A 22236-nucleotide genomic window follows, 5' to 3' on the forward strand; every position below is an offset into this window, starting at 1 on the left:
GATGGTCAGGCCTGTCTCATTCTAGCAATAAGCAATATTCGTCCACGGAAAAAGCACTTATCAAGTCGCTCTAACTGCAAAAGCGTGTGTTATTGGGTCAGTCTTTTTGTTGTTGTTGTTGGAAGACTATAGGAGAATTAAGAACTCCAGAAGAAAATACAACTTGCAACTGTCAAAGAACTCTGTTATGAGTTTTAAAAGCAGATGCTGGTGGATCTCAGCTCACTAACATATTTAGGATTCACCAGATTTGTGTAATGTACTGACATAACAGTTTTATTTCTGAAGGTTAACACTTGTCAGAAATTACGTTTTTGCAGCCAAGTGACATTTACGATGCAAAATTTTAGATGTCAACCAAAAACTGTGCGAAGGAGACCACGTTTTTCAAAATATTTTTAGAGAGCATTTTGATATAAACCAAGTTTTACATAAACACACAAAAATTACTAGGGATTGTCATTTACTCTTTTGCCACCTTGTGGACAGAACAGTATTTTAACTCCTAGGCTCCTGAACTGTGAGGAAGAGCTGTCCTTCTTAAGGTCTTCTGTCAGTTTATCCAGGTCTTTGTGAGGCAGACACAGTGACATCTGCCCAGGACTAAGTCCAGACAATACAAGCTCAATACAGCTAAAGATTATGGTGACTTTTGCCTCTGGTGATTAAAGCAAGAGAAGAAGTCAATGAGGAAATGAATGGAAGAAAATAACCACTAAATTGCAAATTTTCCAATGAGGGGTAACTTTTTTTTTTTTTAGAAAAGTACTCAACTATTTATTTATTTATTTTAATATCTGGTGCTCCTTTTCTGCTAGTTGTCTTAAAGCCACTTCTTTAGGGTGTGTGTTCCTTTTAGAGAAGCCAAATCTGACTCTAATCCTGGGGTGTCTTTGACTCAGTGCTGGGTCTCTAGCTCTGAGTATAATGCCTGGCCATAAATGGTGGGGTAAATGGTGGCAGAGCCCCGCCACTTCTAGAGTTTGCTGGCCTGGGTGGTGTCCAGGCGCCTCTGTGTGCTTCCGGGGAAGCTGATGGCTAGTGGGGCAACCAGGTTACATGACCACTATTCAGTGGCAGGGCTCCTAAGTATGAATATCTTTGGGTTTCTTTGTTGGTTGTCAGCCTGTGAGGATAGGATGAAGGTACTCCTTGCCTTCTCACTCGTGTTCCGTGAGCTCAGGCATTTTTAGCTGCTGCATCATTCCTTGGGTAGCCATACTGGTTGGACTTCCAGTTGCAGGTAACAAAGGGCAGGCATTTTTTTTTTTTTTTTGGAAGAATGCTTCAAGGAACTGAAAACAGCTGATTTAGGCAAGGCGGGCACTAAGGTAGCCTTAGGCTAGATAGGAACCAGACAGCCTCCCGTTAAAGGGTTCCAGATCCCTGACTAATCACCAAGGAGTCTGTCTTTGCTTCCTCTATGAGGTATGACTCAGGTAGAGGTTGATTTCCAGTGCTGACCAGGGACACTTTGCTTGCTTTGCAGGCAGCGTAGCCCTTAGAGAAGGACCATCCATGTGCACCAGGTCCAGCCGGTTGTCACACTGAGGCACCAGACTCTTCTTAGCTCACTCTCTCTCCACATGCTGACCCCTGCCTTTGGCTGCATCCTCTAGAAACAGCAGTTGCAGCTGCTTCTGACATCCCCACACTCTTCCCAAGACCTGAGCTGTTTGTTCTGGACTCATTCTTCCTGAGCTGTGTGGTGCTGTTTTCTATAGAGCTGGCCCCCAGACTGGCATCCAACCTCTCTCCTCACTGGTAGCTCCAAAGACACCCCTTTTATTTCTACCTGTTGCCCATCTGAGATTGCTAAATCTCAGACTTTGTAGTTGGGGTTCCTTTCAGTCTAAGGGAGGTGCAACCTGTAGGAACAGCCTTGCAGTGTCTAGTTTCCCCTGCTGGCCTTGGAGTGACGGTTTCTGCCCACAGGCTGCTCAGTCAGTGCTGTAATCTGGAGGCCAGCTGTCAAACAGTCATCCCACCCAGGGCCTTTGGAGCCTGAGGAGGAGGCGAGGAGCCAGCACAGGATGTGCTGATATTATAGTCAAAGGGACATGGCGCTTCAGGTGGAGTGGCCTTGGGAGCACTGTTGTCCCTCTAGATCTGGGGTCCAGGCCAGGCCCCCAGTCATCGATTCTGGGAGGGCAGAAGCTGGACCTAAAGAGGAGTCTGGAACATGCTTGGGGCACGTTCAACTGTTGAAGGCAGGTTCAGCCGCTTGAACGATGGATTTTGGAGCTCCCGCCTTTATTCTCAAGTACCACCCCGTGAAGGGATATTTTATGGCCTCAGAAACGTTTCTAGACAAGACAACTGTTCGGCCCCCCGCCCCACAGGATAGGGGAAGCTGCACCCTGGAGGGCAGTACGAGAGGGGAGGAGACCGCCTAGGGGGTCAGAGCAGCGATTGGAGCTGAGAGCTGGAAGCGCCTTAAAGAGACTGCGCGGTCCCCGCCCCACTTCCCGCCAGCCTCAATGAATTAGAGCTGTGTTTCCCAAACTTGCCTGATCACTGGCAGTTTCGCGGGCCCTAGTTAGAGATCCAGGTTCCGGAGTACCTCCCTTCAAGAGTCTGATTCAGTAAGCCTGCGGGTGGAGCCGAGGAATCTGTAATTTTAACACGCTCCCCCACGTGATTGTCGTGAACCAGCAAGTTTGGGAAATATTGAATTAAAGGAAACGGGGCCTGGCTGCAGAAGCGGCCTCCGCTAGGGGGCTTCGGCGGGAGCATTCCCGGGGGCGTCGCCTGCTTCCGCTGCCGCCTCCTTCAGTGAAAGTCCCTTTTGGGTCCAGCTGCCACAACCACCGCGCTCCCTCAGTCCGGACGGGAGACACCCCAGGTCTGCGTGGCCCCCGCGCCACCACGCCCAGTGGCCGCACGAGCCCCGCGAGCAGTGGGAGGAGCCGCAGCCAGTGGAGGCGGAGGAGGCTGGAGGAGGCGGAGACGGCGGAGACCGGAGAGAAGGCATAGAGGAAGGTGGAGGCAGAGAAGGTGGAGGGGAAGGTGGAGGCGGCCGGGAAGGTGGACGCCACCGAAAAGGTGGAGACAGCAGGGAAGGTGGACGCCACCGGGAAGGTGGAGATCACGGAGGGTCCGGGCCGCGGGGCTGAGCTCAAGCTGGAGCCGGAGCCGGAGCCCAAGCCGGAGCCCGTGCCGGAGCCGGAGCGGGAGCCGGAGCGGGAGCCGGAGCGGGAGCCCGAGCCGGAGCCCGAGCCGGAGCCCGTACCGGAGCCCGAGCCGGAGCCCGAGCCGGAGCCCGAGCCGGAGCCCGAGCGGGAGCCCGTGCCGGAGCCCGTGCCGGAGCCAGAGCCCGAGCCAGAGCCGGAGCCGGAGCCGGAACCCGAACAGAAGCCCGAGCCGGAGCCCAAGCCCGAACCCGAGCCGGAGCCTGAGCCGGAGCCTAAGAAGGAGCCTGAGCAGGAGCCGAAGGATGAGAACCCAGCGCAGAGCGGCGGTGGCGGCAGTGGCAACGAGGTTCCTCCCCCCACCCTTCCCTCCGATCCTTCGCGGCCCCCTGATCCCTCTCCGCGTCGCAGTCGTGCCCCGCGCCGCCGACCCCGGCCCCGGCCCCACACTAGGCTCCGTACCCCGCCGCAGCCTAGGCCACGGCCCCCGCCCCGGCCCCGACCCCGGCGCGGTCCTGGGGGCGGATGCCTGGATGTGGATTTTGCTCTGGGGCCACCAGGTTGTTCCCACGTGAACAGCTTTAAGGTGGGAGAGAACTGGAGGCAGGAATTGCGGGTTATCTACCAGTGCTTCGTGTGGTGTGGAACCCCAGAGACCAGGAAAAGCAAGGCAAAGTCCTGTGTCTGCCATGTGTGTGGCACCCATTTAAACAGACTCCACTCTTGCCTTTCCTGCGTCTTCTTTGGCTGCTTCACAGAGAAACACATCCACGAGCACGCTGAGACAAAACAGCACAACTTAGCGGTAGATCTTTATTATGGAGGCATATACTGCTTCATGTGTAAAGACTATGTGTATGACATAGACATTGAGCAAATTGCCAAAGAAGAGCATGGAGAAGCCTTGAAATTACAAGCGTCCACCTCGACAGAGGTTTCTCAGCAGCAGTGTTCAGTGCCAGGCCTTGGTGAGAAATATCCCACCTGGGAAATGACCAAACCTGAGTTAGAACTGCTGGGGCACAACCCACGGAGAAGAAGAATCGCCTCCAGCTTTACCATCGGCTTACGAGGACTAATTAATCTTGGCAACACGTGCTTTATGAACTGCATTGTCCAGGCCCTGACCCACACTCCAATACTGAGAGATTTCTTTCTCTCTGACAGGCACCGGTGTGAAATGCCCAGCCCCGAGTTGTGTCTGGTCTGTGAGATGTCTTCGCTCTTTCGGGAGCTGTATTCTGGAAACCCATCTCCTCATGTGCCCTATAAGTTACTGCACCTGGTGTGGATACACGCTCGTCATTTAGCAGGGTACAGGCAGCAGGATGCCCACGAGTTCCTCATCGCTGCGCTAGATGTCCTGCACAGGCACTGCAAGGGTGACGACGTTGGCAAGGTTGCCAGCAACCCCAACCACTGTAACTGCATCATAGACCAAATCTTCACAGGTGGCCTGCAGTCCGATGTCACCTGTCAAGCCTGCCATGGTGTCTCCACCACTATAGACCCATGCTGGGACATTAGTCTGGACTTGCCTGGCTCTTGCACATCCTTCTGGCCCATGAGTCCTGGGAGGGAGAGCAACTTTAATGGAGAAAGCCACATACCAGGCATCACCACTCTCACAGACTGCTTGCGGAGGTTTACAAGGCCAGAGCACTTAGGAAGTAGTGCCAAAATCAAGTGTGGTAGTTGCCAAAGCTACCAAGAATCTACCAAACAGCTCACTATGAAGAAGTTACCAGTCGTTGCCTGCTTTCATTTCAAACGGTTTGAACACTCAGCGAAACAGAGGCGCAAGATCACCACATATATTTCCTTTCCTCTGGAGCTTGATATGACACCATTTATGGCATCAAGTAAAGAGACCCGGATGAATGGACAGTTGCCACTCCCAACCAGTAGTGGGAACAACGAGAATAAGTATTCCTTGTTTGCTGTGGTTAATCACCAAGGAACCTTGGAGAGTGGCCACTACACCAGCTTCATTCGGCACCACAGGGACCAGTGGTTCAAGTGTGATGATGCCGTAATCACCAAGGCCAGTATTAAGGATGTGCTGGACAGTGAAGGGTATTTACTGTTCTATCACAAACAGGTCCTGGAACCTGAGCCAGAAAAGGTGAAAGAAATGACTACACAAGCCTACTGAAGCACCACACAGGCCTACCTAGAGTGGAAGATGACACCTGTACTACAACAGGCATAGAGATTTAATTGATCTACGTGACTGAGGCCGATGGGCCTTACAGAGTAAGAATTGAACAGTACCCAGTGTCCAAAAGGTCCTGATCAGAAGAGAAATAGGAGGAAATGGAGAAAAGGTGCTAGTCTAAGCAATCATGTGAAGGAAATTACGTGGCAGGAATATTCTGAATGGGGAAAGGCAGAGCAGGGAAATTGTGACACTGGTTTATAGCCTATATTCCTCCAAAAGGTTGTGTGGGAAGGTATGGGGGGAGGGGGTGGTGTTGGGGGGGGTGTGCCCTTGTAACCGTAAAACATCTTTCTCCATGGGTGTTTCAGTTTCAATTGACCAATCATGTAACAGCCACATGTTTGTGGTGGGGAGGGGAAGAAAAAGTTTATTAAAACGTAGCCCGTGTACATGGGGATTAAAGCAGAGAAGTGGAGGAAGCAAGGATATCTCATTGACAAACACCTTTGCCAGTTTCTTTGTATTCGTGATTTTTGTGCTATTAAATGCAGTATTAAAAAAAAAAAAAAAAAAGAAAGCTCACCTGGGCTAGTGAAAGAAGAAATAACGGGGCTTGTGGAAGGGGCTTGAGAAGTAGAGAAGGTTAGCAATGCTGTAAGATGAGTGATAAACAAGGACAGGCCTCAGCTGACAGTGTAGGTATGTGTGTTTGTGTGTGTGTGTTTATGTGTATGTGTTTATGTGTGTGTGTATGTGCAGTTTTTTAAAGCCTTATGATATACTTGAGCAAATCAGTGAACCTCTTTGCGATTATTGTCTCATCTGTAACATGCAGATAACTCCTACCTTAATGGATTGTTGTTAAAGAGTAAATGATATAAAATGTGTCAAAGTCAAAAGGCTTGGAGCTGTGTAGAAACTCAGTAAACTGTTTGTTGGATCTGAATCTGAAATTTATTTCGACTGGGCCAGAATGTATCAGAGGCAAGTGAGTGTCAATCCCACCTGACACCTGTGGACAGAAATGACACATCCATGTCACATGCAGTCATAAACAAGAACAATCTTACAAATTTTCCCCAGGGCAGTAGACTCCACTATGGCATATAGGGTATCCTAGTCAGTGTCACACCTCAGATTGATTGGGGGCAGGGTCCACAACTATCACATTTTCCCCCTTTGAAAGGTAATGATATTGTTTTAATGACTCAGGCTTCCATTGAATGGTGTCTGGTGGTTTGGGATGTTTTGTTTTGTTTTTGCCTTTAGAAACCACTGTGAGCAAAGCTCCAATATTTACCAACAAGCAGAGATCAGAAGAAAGACTTCCACAACTCAGGGCTCCATCAGCTTAGAGATGCTGGTAGAACGTCTTGCTACACTGGGCAGAGCAGCCTACAGACAGGTAAGCTGAAACAGATGGGAAGACCTTGGGATAGGGAAGACACTGTGCATCCTTATCTCAGCATGGGTTACAAACAGTAACTGTTGCCTAGAAAATCCTGGGAGTTTGCTCATTGTGGCTCAGATGCATGGGCATTGGGTCCATTGTCTCTAATAAAAAGGGTGGGGTTCCCAATGGCTTCCAAGTCTATTTAGTTGTCAACTCACTTGAAAATATAGACTTACATGATTGTGAGTATACTTCATTGATCTCATAATTTTTGTTTACTTTGATGTAGGGATTGAACCCAGGGCCTTGTATATGGTAGGCAAGTACTCTGCCACTGAGGTGTATCCCCTAGTACATCTGAGTCCTTTTAAAGACAGGAGCAGCGTTTTCTTTTGGATCCTGGGTTACATCTTCAGCCCCTGGCACAGTTCCTGGCGCATAACAAGCAGGTACTTAAAACATTTACTGGATGGATGGATGGATGGATGGATGGATGGATGGATGGATGGATGGAACATACTCCTTCCTTTCATTACCCAAATATTTTTAGCACCACAATCCTCAGAAGAAAATGTTTTGCTGTTATTTTGGGGGTGTTTTTGTAGGTTGGGGAGATAAATGGGCAGCTCCAGATGCCATTTGGTAAGTTATTTGGCCAATTTTGGGGGTTGGGATTTGTAGTCCTGTTTAGGAAGATACAGTCCCCATTCTTCATGTCTGCCATGTGAAGAATTCAGTCAGACGTGTGCCAGCCGATTTTTGACTGTTTGCACAGAAATTGTCCTTTAACATTTCCAAGTGTTTAATTTGGAAACAAATTCAAACTCACAGAAAATGTATAAAAATAACAAAAACACCCTTTACACTCTACCCATTAACATTTTGCTCCATCCCCTTTATCATCTTATATGTGTATTTGTGTGTGTGTGTGTGTTTGTGTGTGTGTGCATGCGTGTACACAAACTCAATATGGATAAAGTACATACATTGGGGCCCTTTGTGCCAAAACCACTTAAATGGGAATTTCCTAAGAATAGACCTGTTCCATATATCACCATGTGAAGCTTTAGACAAGTGAACATTGTTACAATGTAATCTATCATTTCAAAGCCAGGTTTCTCCCTTGGCCACCAAATGTCCTGAATAGCACTTCTCCCATCATAGGATTTGGTCTAGGGTAAGGTGTTAACATTTGTCAAGTATCTTAAGTCTCCTCCGACTAGTAACATTTTCATAGTCCTTGTCTTATGTCTTATGGCATATAGATTCTTTAACAGAAAATTCCTCATTTTGAGGTTTTCCAATACAGAAGCTTTCTTGTAAATTTCCTGCAGTCATGAATAGTTGTAAGTGGAACACACTGATGGGTGAGCAGCAAATCGAAACTCAGTGTTCCTTTAGTAGAATGCACAGACCACCAGAGCATCTAAGGCTGGTACTTCCTGGACAAACCTCACATCTATTTTTGAAAAACAAAAACACCCTGTACTTCAGCAACAGACCAACTGTCTCACTGCAAAACCTGGTCCCATGCTTTTGCTCATTACTAACCCCCAAACTGTGGCACAGAAATACAGTAGTGGTCCAGGGCATGTTTTTAAATTGAGCCACTGCGGGACCCAGAACATCCAATCAGCAGCTATGTATTAGCTTGGAGTCCAAACAGATCCAGGCATGGGCATGTCTAACACATGACCAGGCATCTTCATAATTGGGGTGCCAAGTGGATCATGAGGTAACAGGCATATTCAATGTGCTCCTTTACAATGTGGGGTGCCAAGGGGATCAGGAGATAAAACTCAAGCATATTCAGTGTGCTCCTTCACAATTTGGGGTGCCATGGGGACCAGGAGGTAACACTCAGGTGTATTCTCCAGTGAGCTCCTTCACAATTTGGGGTGTCAAGTGAATCAGGAGGTAACAGGTGTGTTCACCACTGTGCTCCTTCACAATTTGGGGTGCCAAGGGGACCAGGAGGTAACACTCAGGTGTGTTCACCAATGTGCTTCTTCACAATTTGGGGTGCCAAGGGGATCAGGAAGTAGCAGATGTATTCTTCAGTGTGCTCCTTCACAATTTGGGGTGCGAAGGGGATCAGGAGGTAGCAGCCAGGTGTGTTCACCACTGTGCTTTTTCACAGTTTGGGATGCCAAGGGGGGTCAGTAGCTAACACTCAGGCGTATTCTCCAGTGTGCTCCTTCACAATTTGGGGTGCCAAGTGAATCAGGAGGTAACAGGCATATTCACCAATGTGCTCCTTCACAATTTGGGGTGCCAAGTGGATCAGGAGGTAACAGGCATGTTCACCAATGTGCTCCTTCACAATTTGGGGGGCCAAGGGGATCAGGAGGTAACAGGCATGTTCACCAATGTGCTCCTTCACAATTTGGGGTGCCAAGGGGATCAGGAGGTAACAGGTGTGTTTACCAATGTGGGCCTTCACAATTTGGGGTGCCAAGGGGATCAGGAGGTAACACTCAGGTGTGTTCACCAATGTGCTCCTTCACAATTTGTGGTGCCAAGTGAATCAGGAGGTAACAGGTGTGTTCACCATTGTGCTCCTTCACAATTTGTGGTGCCAAGTGAATCAGGAGGTAACAGGTGTGTTCACTATTGTGTTCCTTCACAATTTGGGGTGCAAAGGAAATCAGGAGGTAACACTCAGGCATATTCTCCAGTGTGGTCCTTCACAATTTGGGTGCCAAGGGGGTCAGGAGGTAACACTCAGGTGTGTTTACCAATGTGGGCCTTCACAATTTGGGGTGCCGAGGGGATCAGGAGGTAACACTTAGGCGTGTTCACCAATGTGCTCCTTCACAATTTGGGGTGCCAAGGGGATCAAGAGGTAACACTCAGGTGTGTTCACCAATGTGCTCCTTCATAATTTGGGGTGCCAAGGGGATCAGGAGGTAACACTCAGGTGTATTCTCCAGTGTGGTCCTTCACAATTTGGGGTGCCAAGGGGATCAGGAGGTAGCAGCCAGGTGTCTTCACCAATGTGCTTTTTCACAGTTTGGGGTGCCAAGTGGATCAGGAGGTAACACTCAGACATATTCTCCAGTGTGGTCCTTCACAATTTGTGGTGCCAAGTGAATCAGGAGGTAACAGGTGTGTTCACCATTGTGCTCCTTCACAATTTGGAGTGCCAAGAGGATCAGGAGGTAACACTCAGGAGTGTTCACAAATGTGCTCCTTCACAATTTGGGGTGCCAAGGGGATCAGGAGGTAACACAGGTGTATTCTCCAAATTGTGCTCCTTCACAATTTGGGTTGTCAAATGAATCAGGAGGTAACAGGTGTGTTCACCACTGTGTTCCTTCACAATTTGGGGTGCCAAGGGGATCAGAAGGTAACACTCAGGTGTGTTCACCAATGTGCTTCTTCACAATTATGGGTGCCAAGGGGACCAGGAAGTAGCAGACGTATTCTCCAGTGTGGTCGTTCATAATTTGGGGTGCCAAGCGGATCAGGAGGTAGCAGCCAGGTGTGTTCACCACTGTGCTTTTTCACAGTTTGGGGTTCCACAGGGGTCAGTAGGTAACACTCAGGCGTATTCTCCAACATGTTCCTTCACAATTTGGGATGACAAGTGAATCAGGAGGTAACACTCAGGCGTATTCTCTTGTGTGGTCCTTCACAGCTTCGTAGGACAAGTGAATCAGGAGGTAACACTCAGGCGTATTCTCCAGTGTGGTCCTTCACAGCTTCGTAGGACAAGTGAATCAGGAGGTAACAGGCATTTTCACCAATGTGCTCCTTCACAATTTGGGGTGCCAAGGGCATCAGGAGTTAACAGGCTTGTTCGCCAATGTGCTCCTTCACAATTTGGGGGGCTAAGCAGATCAGGAGGTAACACTCAGGTGTGTTCACCAATGTGCTCCTTCACAATTTGGGGTGCCACGGGGATCAAGAGGTAACACTCAGGTGTGTTCGCCACTGTGCACCTTCACAATTTGGGGTTCCAAGTGGATCAGGAGGTAACAGGCGTGTTCATCAATGTGCTCCTTCACAATTGGGGGTGCCATGGGTTCAGGAGGTAACACTCAGGCATATTCTCCAGTGTGCTTCACAATTTAGGGTGTCAAATGAATCAGGAGGTAACACTCAGGTGTATTCTCCAATGTGGTCCTTCAAAATTTGGGGTGCCAAGGGAATCAGGAGGTAACAGGTGTGTTCACCACTGTGCACCTTCACAATTTGGGGTACCAAGGGGATCAGGAGGTAACAGGTGTGTTCACCACTGTGCTCCTTCACAATTTGGGGTGCCAAGTGAATCAGGAGGTAACACTCGGGCGTATTCTCCAATGTGCTCCTTTACAATTTGGGGTGCCAAGTGAATCAAGAGGTAACAGGTGTGTTCACCAATGTGCTCCTTCACAATTTGGGGTACCAAAGGATTCAGTAGGTAACACTCAGGTATGTTCACCAATGTGCTCCTTCACAATATGGTGTGCCAAGTGGATCAGCAGGTAACACTCAGGTATGTTCACCACTGTGCTCCTTCACAATTTGGGGGTGCCAAGGGGTTCAGGAAGTAACACTTGGACATATTCTCTAGTGTGCTCCTTCACAATTTGGGTTGCCAAGTGAATCAGGAGGTAACAGGTGTGTTCACCACTGTGTTCCTTCACAATTTGGGGTGCCAAGGGGATCAGAAGGTAACACTCAGGTGTGTTCACCAATGTGCTTCTTCACAATTATGGGTGCCAAGGGGACCAGGAAGTAGCAGACATATTCTCCAGTGTGGTCGTTCATAATTTGGGGTGACAAGCGGATCAGGAGGTAGCAGCCAGGTGTGTTCACCACTGTGCTTTTTCACAGTTTGGGGTTCCACGGGGGTCAGTAGGTAATACTCAGGCGTATTCAACATGTTCTTTCACAATTTGGGGTGCCAAGTGAATGAGGAAGTAACACTCAGGCGTATTCTCCAGTGTGGTCCTTCACAACTTCGGGTGACAAGTGAATCAGGAGGTAACAGGCATTTTCACCAATGTGCTCCTTCACAATTTGTGGTGCCAAGGGGATCAGGAGTTAACAGGCTTGTTCGCCAATGTGCTCCTTTACAATTTGGGGTTCCACGTGGTTCAGGAGGTAACACTCAGGCGTGTTCACCAATGTGTTCCTTCACACTTTGGGGTACCAAGGGGATCAAGAGGTAACACTAAGGTGTGTTCACCAATGTGCTCCTTCACAATTTGGGGTGCCAAGGGGATCAGGAGGTAGCAGCCAGGTGTCTTCACCAATGTGCTTTTTCACAGTTTGGGGTGCCAATTGAATCAGGAGGTAACAGGCATATTCACCAATGTGCTCCTTCACAATTTGGGGTTCCAAGTGGATCAGGAGGTAACACTCAGGCGCATTCTCCAACGTGCTCCTTCACAATTTGTGTGCCAAGTGAATCAGGAGGTAACAGGCATATTCACCAATGTGGTCCTTCACTATTGGGGTGCCAAGTGGATCAGGAAGTAACACTCAGGCATGCTCACGGATGTTCTCATGTTGAACACAGAGATAGTGCTTTGGGGCTTCGGGATAGGAGTAAGTACGTCTTAAGCAGCTATATAGACAGAGTACACAGAATAAGAAAAATGTTGTACAAGATGGTGAAAAATAAACTGGCTTTTGACTTATTGAGCTATGAGACACAACTGGCTTATTTTACTTGAGCTGGTGCTTCTTCGTGAGCACATAAAGCAAAATCCAGTCAAGCTCATTCTTTGACTCCACATATAGTCACAATTTGCAGAAAGAATTGGTTTCTATGTATATGATCTGGCCCTCAGAGAGCACAGGTAAAAGATGGCTGCTTGTGACTGAAGTCCTTATTAACCCACAGAGCTGACAATGAAGGACCACAGGACTACATTATCACCCATCACACGTTCTTTCTACAGTTTCTTGGCCTAAATCTGTTTGGAGTTCTGGAATTTTGACACTGCCAGTTTCCTAGACTATCCAGATGCTAGAACTGACTCTGGCCTGCAGACTACTTTGGTACTCTCTGAGGGCCCAAAAAGGATGCCATCAACTTAAAGCTCTTTCTAATCAGAAAACAGAGTGGCAGCCATACACCACAGGCCGTCACTGAGAACCAGTGCTGGAAATTGCTTGCTCCAATTTACATTTCACACCTAGGAGTGAAGGCTCAGGACTCAGAGTGGTCTGTCATTTCACAGTTAACATCTCCTGCAAATTGCCCACGTATTGAGCAATTTTATGTGCATTAAACAGACAACATGCACATATGACTTAGAATGTGATGAATTTCTGCAAATGAACACACCCCTGTAAATAGCATTCAGAGTGAGAAACAGAGCATACTGGTGATTCGGAATCGCTGATCCTAACTTTGTTCAGCGTGGGTCAGCATGCTTGTCTTTGTACTTCCTATGGAGACAATTAATTGGTCAGGATGCAATCTTTTATGTGGGGCTTCTTTTGCTCAGTATAGTTTTATAAGCCTAGGATTTCAAGTTATTTTGTCATGAAAAAATTGGGCGGAATCATTTTCATCCATTGCACCAAAAATAGGAACCCAAAGACTTTCCTGTGATAGCTGATATATTTTAGCAATTTCAAGGAATCCAGGCTGTTGTGAAGTTGGACTTCAGGGGTATGTAGAATATCACTCAGGTAACCCCCCTTTCAGCAGAAGCTTGGGTAAATATCCTGAAATACCAATCTTGGGCAACATTACAAAGTTTTCCATGATAGCTGAACAAGATACTATGCTCTAGTAAGCGCTCCAATTAACAAGTGTCAGAGTCACAAGAAAGATATGAACTGATGGCTCACTCATACTTTTGGAGGGTTTGAGGTTTACTTGATAGGGAATGGGGCCTTGAGAAGATGCATTACTGTCATATTCCCAGGTGATGGCCATGTAGATTCTGGGACCACATTTTGAGAGCCACTGATCTTGCTTATTTGTTTTTACTTAATAATACTTGAAACTAAGAATTCTACAAAGATGCTCTGGGGAACACCTTAGGATACAAGGGTTTGGGGAGGAAGGTCTAGGATCAGACCCCATTTCAACTACAGCGGCTACTTTTGTTTTATGTTTTGGGGGCTCCTAGGAATATCTGAAGAAAGCGTTCTGCTACTAAAATGTTTAAAGGTTGCCAATCACTGTGCTAAAAACTTTATACTTCGGGGCAATGACATAGTTGACCTACATGATTATATTTCTGGAATATACTTCAACATCCTACAGAGACCAGGCATCTCATATACCTGTTATCTAGATGCTTCTTACAGGGAGGGTGTTTCTTTGCCTCTTAAATAAGTGGATTTTTATGTGGATAAAATTGTTAAGGAAAAAGTATAATTATAAAGATGCAAAATCATGTGTGTGAAGAAGGACTTCTAGTGACACTTACATGTTATGAATAGCGCCTCTCCTAGTACCAACACATATTAACATGAGACGAACTATAACGAAAAGTTAAATTTATGTAAAATGTCTAGAGAAACAAAACGAAGCCAGCAACACTGCAACTATGCAATATGGTTTTAGTTCTGGTTTCAGGCCCCAGGGGCTAGATGCTTTGAGCTGTGAGGAGTCAGTGGTCACACAGGTATCAGCTGCATAGCTTCAAGGCCACCCAAGGAAGAAAAGTCACAGCTGATATCTCAGGGTGAAGCTTTTAGTCGATTGGCTTGTCCATTAAACGGGAGTTAGACAATAAGTAATGACAGGTCTTATGTTGAACAACCAGGACAAAGAAAATGCCCGGATCTGTCCTGTGTGAATGTGGGTGTCTAAATTTACCCCTCTGTTTCTTACGGGATTCATGTGTTGAAACATTAAAATATCTAGAACATAAGCAAAATCTTTGACAAAATAGGCCATGTAGAACCTCCATTGAAAAAATACATATCCGCTGAAGATGTACTTAGAAACATGCAACACTAAGCATACAATCCCTGCAGGATATATACACGCATGTAAGTGTTGCAATGAAACACATTAATTACTACACTTAATATGTATTAATAGTTATAGTAAGAGAATTGGTTGCTTTCTGGGACCAAGTCCTACAGATTTTGTCCAATTCCAAGTGTTTAGCCCTGGATGCATGCATATATGAGCAAAGCTAACTTATGGGCTATATACACACTGTGTGCATATATGTGCAAATATATGTATAATAATATTTTTTTAAAAAAGAGATCATGAATTCGGGAGGGGGAAAGTGGGGGAAGTGATGCAGATGCGATGCTCATGTATGACATTCTCAAACAATATAGAATAGATGAAAAGAATACTACTGATGGAGGCAGGGGGACACAGGTCTCACAAAGATGCCATGTGCTCTGAAGATGAGTGAAGTAAGGACAATTTTAGAAAACCAATACTATGAATGTTTAGCTAACACCATACTCGCATGAAAATACTGAGAGCTATACTTCACGTAGAGAGAAATGGAAAAGTGAGAGGAGTGAATGGGAGACAAGGAACAGGGGAAAAATACCTATAAATGCGAGGAAATCAAATTAACTAAGTATATAAAACAAGAACACTATGATGATATGCACCAAAAGTCCCAACTACTTGGGAGGCTGAAGCTGAAGGATTTTCTGGAATGCAGACGTTAAAGGCCAACATGGATAAAATAGCAAAAATCCATCTAGAAACCAAACAAGACCTGTTGTAGTGGTGGCTCACTTCAGTGCTGGGGAGGCTGAAGTGGGTGGATGGGGATTGTAAAGCTAACCTTAGCTATATAGCAAGTCCCAAGCTAGTCTAGACTTAAAGGTGAGAGCCTGAAAAAAGAAAAAAGACAAAAAACCAACAAAACAACTTAGTAATAATGTTGAATAAGAGTATTAAAAACAAGTTGCCACTAAGACCACCAACGTGCAAAACCATGCCAGACAGTAGGGGATTGCTAATATTGGAAGCATTTTAAAGTTCTTGTGTTATTTGAAAGACAGTAGGAATATTGCCTGAGGTTGCACTGTATTGTCAAGAATGTTTAAGCATTTAAGAGCAGGGACCTTTTGTGGCTGGCAAAAGCAGAGTTGGTAATTTGATTCAACCTTTCTAGTAAAGTAATGAAAATTGCTGGATAAAATCCTTCAAAACCACTTTAAGACAACAAAGCATCGAGAAGGCAGAAATTTCCAGGCTAATTATTAAATGGAAGCTTGTAACCAGACAGGTAAGATGGCCACTGGAGTATCTAAGCCAATTTGTTGTGAGAGCATTTACCTATATTGTATGCCTGATTCAATGTGAGAGAGGAAACAAAGCCTGTCCCCATAACTAACAATTCTAGAAAGTTACACAGAAGGCTGCCTTGGCGTTTAATAGAGCCCATTTAATAAAAAAAAAAAAAAAAGGCAACTTAGGACCCTGTGTTAAACATCCTTTCCTGACACTCCAGCCTTTACATAGATTTATGCACTACTACCAATGGCCGGGGGAGCCAGTGAACTTCAAGCCACACACTCCGTTTTCAGTGACAATCAGACAAGTGATACTCCAAGATGCTCAGTAAAAACAAAAGCAAAGCTTTTGCAACAAACATTCATGGAGAATGACCAGAGAGCATGCTGGGTAAGGAAACAATGAAAACAAACCCATACAGACTCAGATCCTGGTCACTGCACATTTACTTTGAAACAACTGTGTGAAACAACTTTTAAAGAGGCAGGGTACTAATTTAAAAAAACATCTACAAGGAAGACAAGCCTTTAAAATGTGAGACAACATTTTGGGGAAAAATGGAGTTGTAGAAGAACAAACCACCAACTCAATGACCGTATATGGCAGAGTTGTGGATATTAGTGATGAGGGAGCTATTGAGATAAACTTGGGGAAAAAAAGAATGAAAATCCCAACTGAAAGAAAGCTAGTGTAAGTCTGCTGTTAAACTATACAAAATAGAGTATAAGACCAAAATAGCTAAGGGAAACAATTTCGCAGGAAGATTTAAAACACACACACGCACACGCACACGCACACGCACACGCACACGCACACACATACTAAACAAAAACAAACCATGAGTTTCAATAGCATAGTTTCAAATGACATAGCAAAATGGACAGAATTACAAGGAGAAAAGGCTAACCCATCTATAACTACCACAGAAGAGTTAGACATTCTTACTTCATAGACTGTTTGATAAATCAGACAAAAATGCAATAAAAACATAGATTTGAACTGCACGGTCATCAAGTTTGATCTAATAAGGGCACACTGATACATTCTATGTATCTAAGAGTTAATACATACACTTCCCCCACCCACAGCAAGCACACTGGGATATTGAGCGCATTCTTTGCTATGAAGCAAAGTTCAGCAAATATCACAGGAGTGGTTTCATTCCCATAATTCCCTAACCATAGTGTGATTAAGTTAGAAATAAAAGCAAATATAAAATTCCTTAATGGTTTAATATTTTAGAAACTCATCTGGGTTGAGGAAAAACTCAGAATGTAAACAGAAACCATTTAGAACTGATACAGGAGTCAAAACTTGTAAGAAATAGTTAACGTACTCCTCATTATCAAATAATTTATTTTCACAAGTTAGGAAATCCATACAGAATGAAGCTTCATGGAGGCCGAAGACGAAGTAGAATCCCTGTGAGATTACACATGGATGGAACAGAAAGACGAATGCAGTAGAAAAGTAACAACACAAACATGACAAGGTTCTGAGTAGACAAAAAGGCACAGTTCTAGACTCCATAAGAAAACAGAAGAGAAGGCTCATGTGAAAAGTTCAGAGACATAGCAAGAAAGCTAAAAATAACTTTAAAAAATACTACAGCCAACTTGTTTACCAATACGTATAAAATAGTTGGCAATGTGAGCAATTTTCTAGACTATAACTATAAAACTTGAAAAACACGAAGTCTAAAAGGCAAATATTTCTAAGACATCGAATCAGTAGTGTAAATGCACTCTGTCTTAGAACTGTAAAAACACGTTTTCTAAATCTGTATCTGCAAAACCTTTCTGTGTAAAAGCTAGTCCAGGAAACTGAGGGAAACCATCACATATCATCTGATGGCAACTATGATGTGATCTTTTCAAAACTGGGTAAGAACTGTATCCAGAATATTTTCGCTAATTTCATTTATAAAAAGTAAAATGTGAAAAATACCAGCAAGGTGACTTAGTGGTGTATATGAGAGTGCTATATTATGGTGACATTTTATTTATTTCAAAAAAAGTACAGGACAGTGTAATACTAGCAAGCCTAATGAGGCTTTTGGTTAGCTTTTCCTCCACCCTGAGACCTCGCTAATATGATAACAAGATCCCAAGAGGGCACATGCAGTCAAGAGGAATGCAATGATAAAGTATTGAGAACCTATGAAGCAGCTCTGCTTTGAGTTCTGACATGTAAGAGCGTGAGATGGCAGTGCTAAGATCCCTACAACATGAGAATTGAGTAAACAGAAACCAATCTTCTGGAGCCTTAGCAGAGAATTGAAATCATGGCAGAAATCACTTGCAAAATGTCTCCTGAAATCTGGAGAAGGCAGGAATCCAAAGAAATTCAGTGCCTGAGATGTGCTTAAGTGCAACAGGAGTTCGTGGAATCTGTAAATGGATGGTAAGGCCATGTACTTGACTGGTAATTTGGAAAATTGCTGGAATGTGAGTGTGGAGTTACATGAAGCTGAGAACATCTGGCAGGCGCGCACGCGGGGGGGGGGGGCATTTCCAGAAACCCCACTCTTTGGAAGACTTCCTCTACAATAACCTCACCTAGTTCTCAGGGTGAGTGTCTTGGAGTTTTGACTGGTGTGACAAAACACCATGACTAAAACCACTGTAGGAGAAGAAAGTGTTTAGTTCATCTTACTAGGGAAGTTGGGGCAGAAGCCTGGAGGCTGGAGCTGATGCAGAGGCCATGGTGGGATACTGCTTACTGGCTTGTTCACTATGGCTTGCTCAGCTTGCTTTCTTATAGAATCCAGGACCATCAGCCCAGGGATGGCACCACTCACAATGGACTGGGCCCTTCCCACATAAACCATCAGGAAAATGCCCCCACAGGCTTGCCCATAGACCAGTTTTGGTAGGGACATTTTCTTAAATGAGGTTCCCTGTTCCAAAATAAAAGTAGCTGGTGTCAAGTTGTCATAAAACTAGCCAGCAATGTGAGGACCCAAGAAAAAACAAACAACCAACCAACCAAAACCAAACCAAGCCAAAAACCAATAGAGGCTCTAGTAGGTATACAGAGTAACACAAAATATTTCTCTACAACAGAAGTCTACCCTTTTGTAGGAAGCCGGGGTCAGTGGTTCCATTTCAAGATGGCGCTGGCCTCGTGTCTTCTCCAGATGTAAACAATTTTCTGCGCAGATGCAAAGGCAGAGAGCCCGCCAAAGTCACTGCCAATCCCGAGGCATAATATTGGGTGGTGAGCGAACAGCCAATCAGAAGTGAATACGTCACTCTAGGCTGTATTTAAGCTAGGCCCCTTCCGGATCTCAGCCCTTCCTCGTCTTCCATGTTTGCTGATACAGAGTAAAAAGTCCTCGTTTTGCAGTAACTACCCGAATTGCGTCTCTCGTGTTTTTCGTCCACGGGCGTGGGGCGACATGGGAGGCGCGTGTTAGACCTTTTGGCTAGAGGAAGCTTCATTATAGGGTAGTGCAGAAACGTTATCTTAGATGACCTTACCCTACTCTGGACTTCTTCAATCACCCCACAGTTGTAACAGAGAAGGCTTATTGGAAATAAAGTTAAAATGCCACACAAAGGGCTGGGGGGGGGGAGGTTTACTATGGAAGATACTTCAAATTCCCGAGAAAAGACAGAAACATTCATGTAGGCCACAGTGGTTAAGGCACGAAGAGACTAAAATGTAATCAGAAGAGTATAGGCCAATGCCTTCCCCAGCACGGCATTGCCACACCAGCTAGCCTCCTGAATAGTCGGGACTTACAATGGAAAGAACTGCAGGGCAGATGCTCTCTGAGGAGCAATATGCAAAGAAATCCCAAAGCAAGGAACGGAAACTAAAATAAGGGCATTGAAGGACTTGAAGCCTCTTGTCATTTCAGCTACAACAGGCAGTAAACAAAGTTTATATCTATTGTCTGTCTCCTGTTCATCCTGGTTCCCTGGAGAGCTCTCACTAAGAAAAGGCAGAAGACTTATCTGAAACAAGGATGGCTTAGACATACAAAAGTAGCAACAGGCAACAAATCCCAAATCCAGGAAGCTTAGGGAATACCAAGAAACAGAAAACATCAAGGCAAACCCCCGCAAAGCTCACACCTAAGCATACCAAGAAAACCAAAGACAGTGCCCACATTGAAAGAAAGCAGAGAGAGAAGGTGCATGAATAAGTGACTTCACAGTTCCGAGGAAGCCTATGCAATGAACATTTGCAAGTGCAGATGTCTGGACAGAGGGATACAACGTGGGACACAAGGTGATATAGTATAGCTTCCACGATGAGATATTTTCTATGCTTTGCTTTTGTTGTTTGTTTGTGTGTGTTTTACTTTGTGGAGGAGGTTACAAGGACGAAGGGCAGATATGAGGGGACTGAGAGAGGAACAGGACTGGGGTGCATGATGTGAAACTCACAAAGAATCAATTAAAAATTAAAAGAGAGATAAAGAAATATAATGAATGTAAAAGTCTTCAACAAAATATTAATACTTAGAAAGGCAGCATATTCAAAGGATTGTACACTATGGCTAACTGGAATTTATTCTTTGATGCAAAGTTGGTTCGAATTGTGAATATCAGAGACTGCCTGGTATGCACAAGACCTTGGGCTCAAAAATCAGTGTTATAAAAAATGATATGGAAATAGGTCAATATAATGTACAATATTAATATAGTGAAGGGAAACATGTTATCAAATAAATGCAGAAATATACTTAACACAAAACAGTCACAAAGAAAAAAAATGGAATGATAAGGAAAAATTAGAACCCTCATCCATTGGCAATAGGAGTAGAAATAGAACATCTGCTTAGCAAACAGCTTGTCATTTCCTCAAAGTGTTAAACATGGAGTTACCATATGGTCTAGCAAGTTGACTTCTAGGTATATACTCACGAGAAGTGAAAACATACACTCACACAAAACTTATATGTGAACATTCACAGCAGCCTTATTCATAATATCTGACATGTGGGAAAAAATCCAAATGACCATTACCTGATGAGTAAGGGAACAAACTGTGTCATACCTATGTAACAGAATGATAGGTATATTAAGGACAACATACTGATAGCAACAGGAGTAAATCCTGAGACCTTCATGATAAGTGAAAGGAGGTAAATACAAAAGGCTTCAAATTATACACCAGTCGTTGCTGCACACTGAGGGAGAGGAAAGAAGAGTGTTTGGCAATATGGCGGGAGAGATGATTCTGTGAATAAGGGACTTGCTGCTGCTCCAGAGGACCTGGATTTGATCTCAGTATCTTCTTGTTGGCTCACAACTGCCTTTAACTCCAGTTCCGGAGTTCCAGCCCCCTCTCCCCGGTTTCAGGCACATGCATGGTACATAGACATACATGCAGGCAAAACATCCATATATATCAAAACACATACACAGACACACAGACACACAGACACACAGACACACAGACACACACACACACACACACACACACACACACCAGCAATACTGGGAGTAATAATAATAATGATAATATTCTGGAAACAGTATTGATTTCTCTACAACCATGAGGACATACTACAAGATAGTGTGAGTTTTGTGGTATATAAATTATATTTCAATTTAAAAATGTGGACTATACTAATAGAATTTTTATCCAAGAGCTGTGAACATTCAAAGAAATGATACATGTATATTCTTTAAGGTACTTCCTGGCACCATCCCAAGTGTTCTTTTGAGCAGGAGGGGGCTGGCCACAGTGACAAAGGCTTATAATTCCAGCACTCAAGAAGCTGAGGAAGGAGGATCAAGAGGCCCCTATGGTACAGATTGAGACCCTTTGGAACTTGACTTTTGGCTACTTTATGGGTTTCTTATTTGACCACTGTTTGTCACCCTACTTCCAACCCCCCCCCAACACTAGGTTGGCCAGAAAGAAGGCTATAGGGGAAAGGGGCAGTGCTATCATTAGACTACTTCCTGCTGACCATGGGGTTAAGTTCTTTGGGGCAAGTTTGATCTTTGTGTCAGGCTATCTAATTTCTTGTCTCTTTGCTCACAACCACTTGACAAACTGCAACAACACTAGCAACCAGTAACTGGCGGCAGCAGCAGCAGCAGCAGCAGCAGCAGCAGCAGCAGCAGCAGGAGGAGGAGGAGGAGGAGGAGGAGGAGGAGGAGGAGGAGGAGCAGCAGCAGCAGCAGCAGCAGCAGCAGCAGCAGCAGCATGCCTCTCAAGTCCAAGCATTTATATACCCTCTCAAGAGTCCCCAAATTTCCAAACATACACTTGCAAAAACTATCTGCAGCTGGCAAAATCACACCCCTGCTAGAGCATGAGGCAAATCATAATCAGGTGCTGTGAACAATCTAAAGCGGCCCCATGTCCCATATCTTGGATTAAAACAAAACATATTCTTATAATATTTCTG

The 22236-nt window shown here is 45.1% G+C and overlaps 1 protein-coding gene across 1 annotated transcript; it reads left to right on the forward strand.

The window, feature by feature from the left end:
* Positions 1-2976: 2976 nt before the first annotated feature.
* Positions 2977-6238, forward strand: Usp27x (ubiquitin specific peptidase 27 X-linked; the record flags this gene model as incomplete). Its single annotated transcript, XM_034485099.2, has 1 exon — positions 2977-6238. A coding segment is annotated over one exon (2310 nt), but the record flags the coding sequence as incomplete, so codon positions are not given.
* Positions 6239-22236: the final 15998 nt, after the last annotated feature.

The sequence above is a fragment of the Arvicanthis niloticus genome, chromosome X (genome assembly GCF_011762505.2).
Source record: "Arvicanthis niloticus isolate mArvNil1 chromosome X, mArvNil1.pat.X, whole genome shotgun sequence".
Classification (NCBI taxonomy): Eukaryota; Metazoa; Chordata; class Mammalia; order Rodentia; family Muridae; genus Arvicanthis; species Arvicanthis niloticus.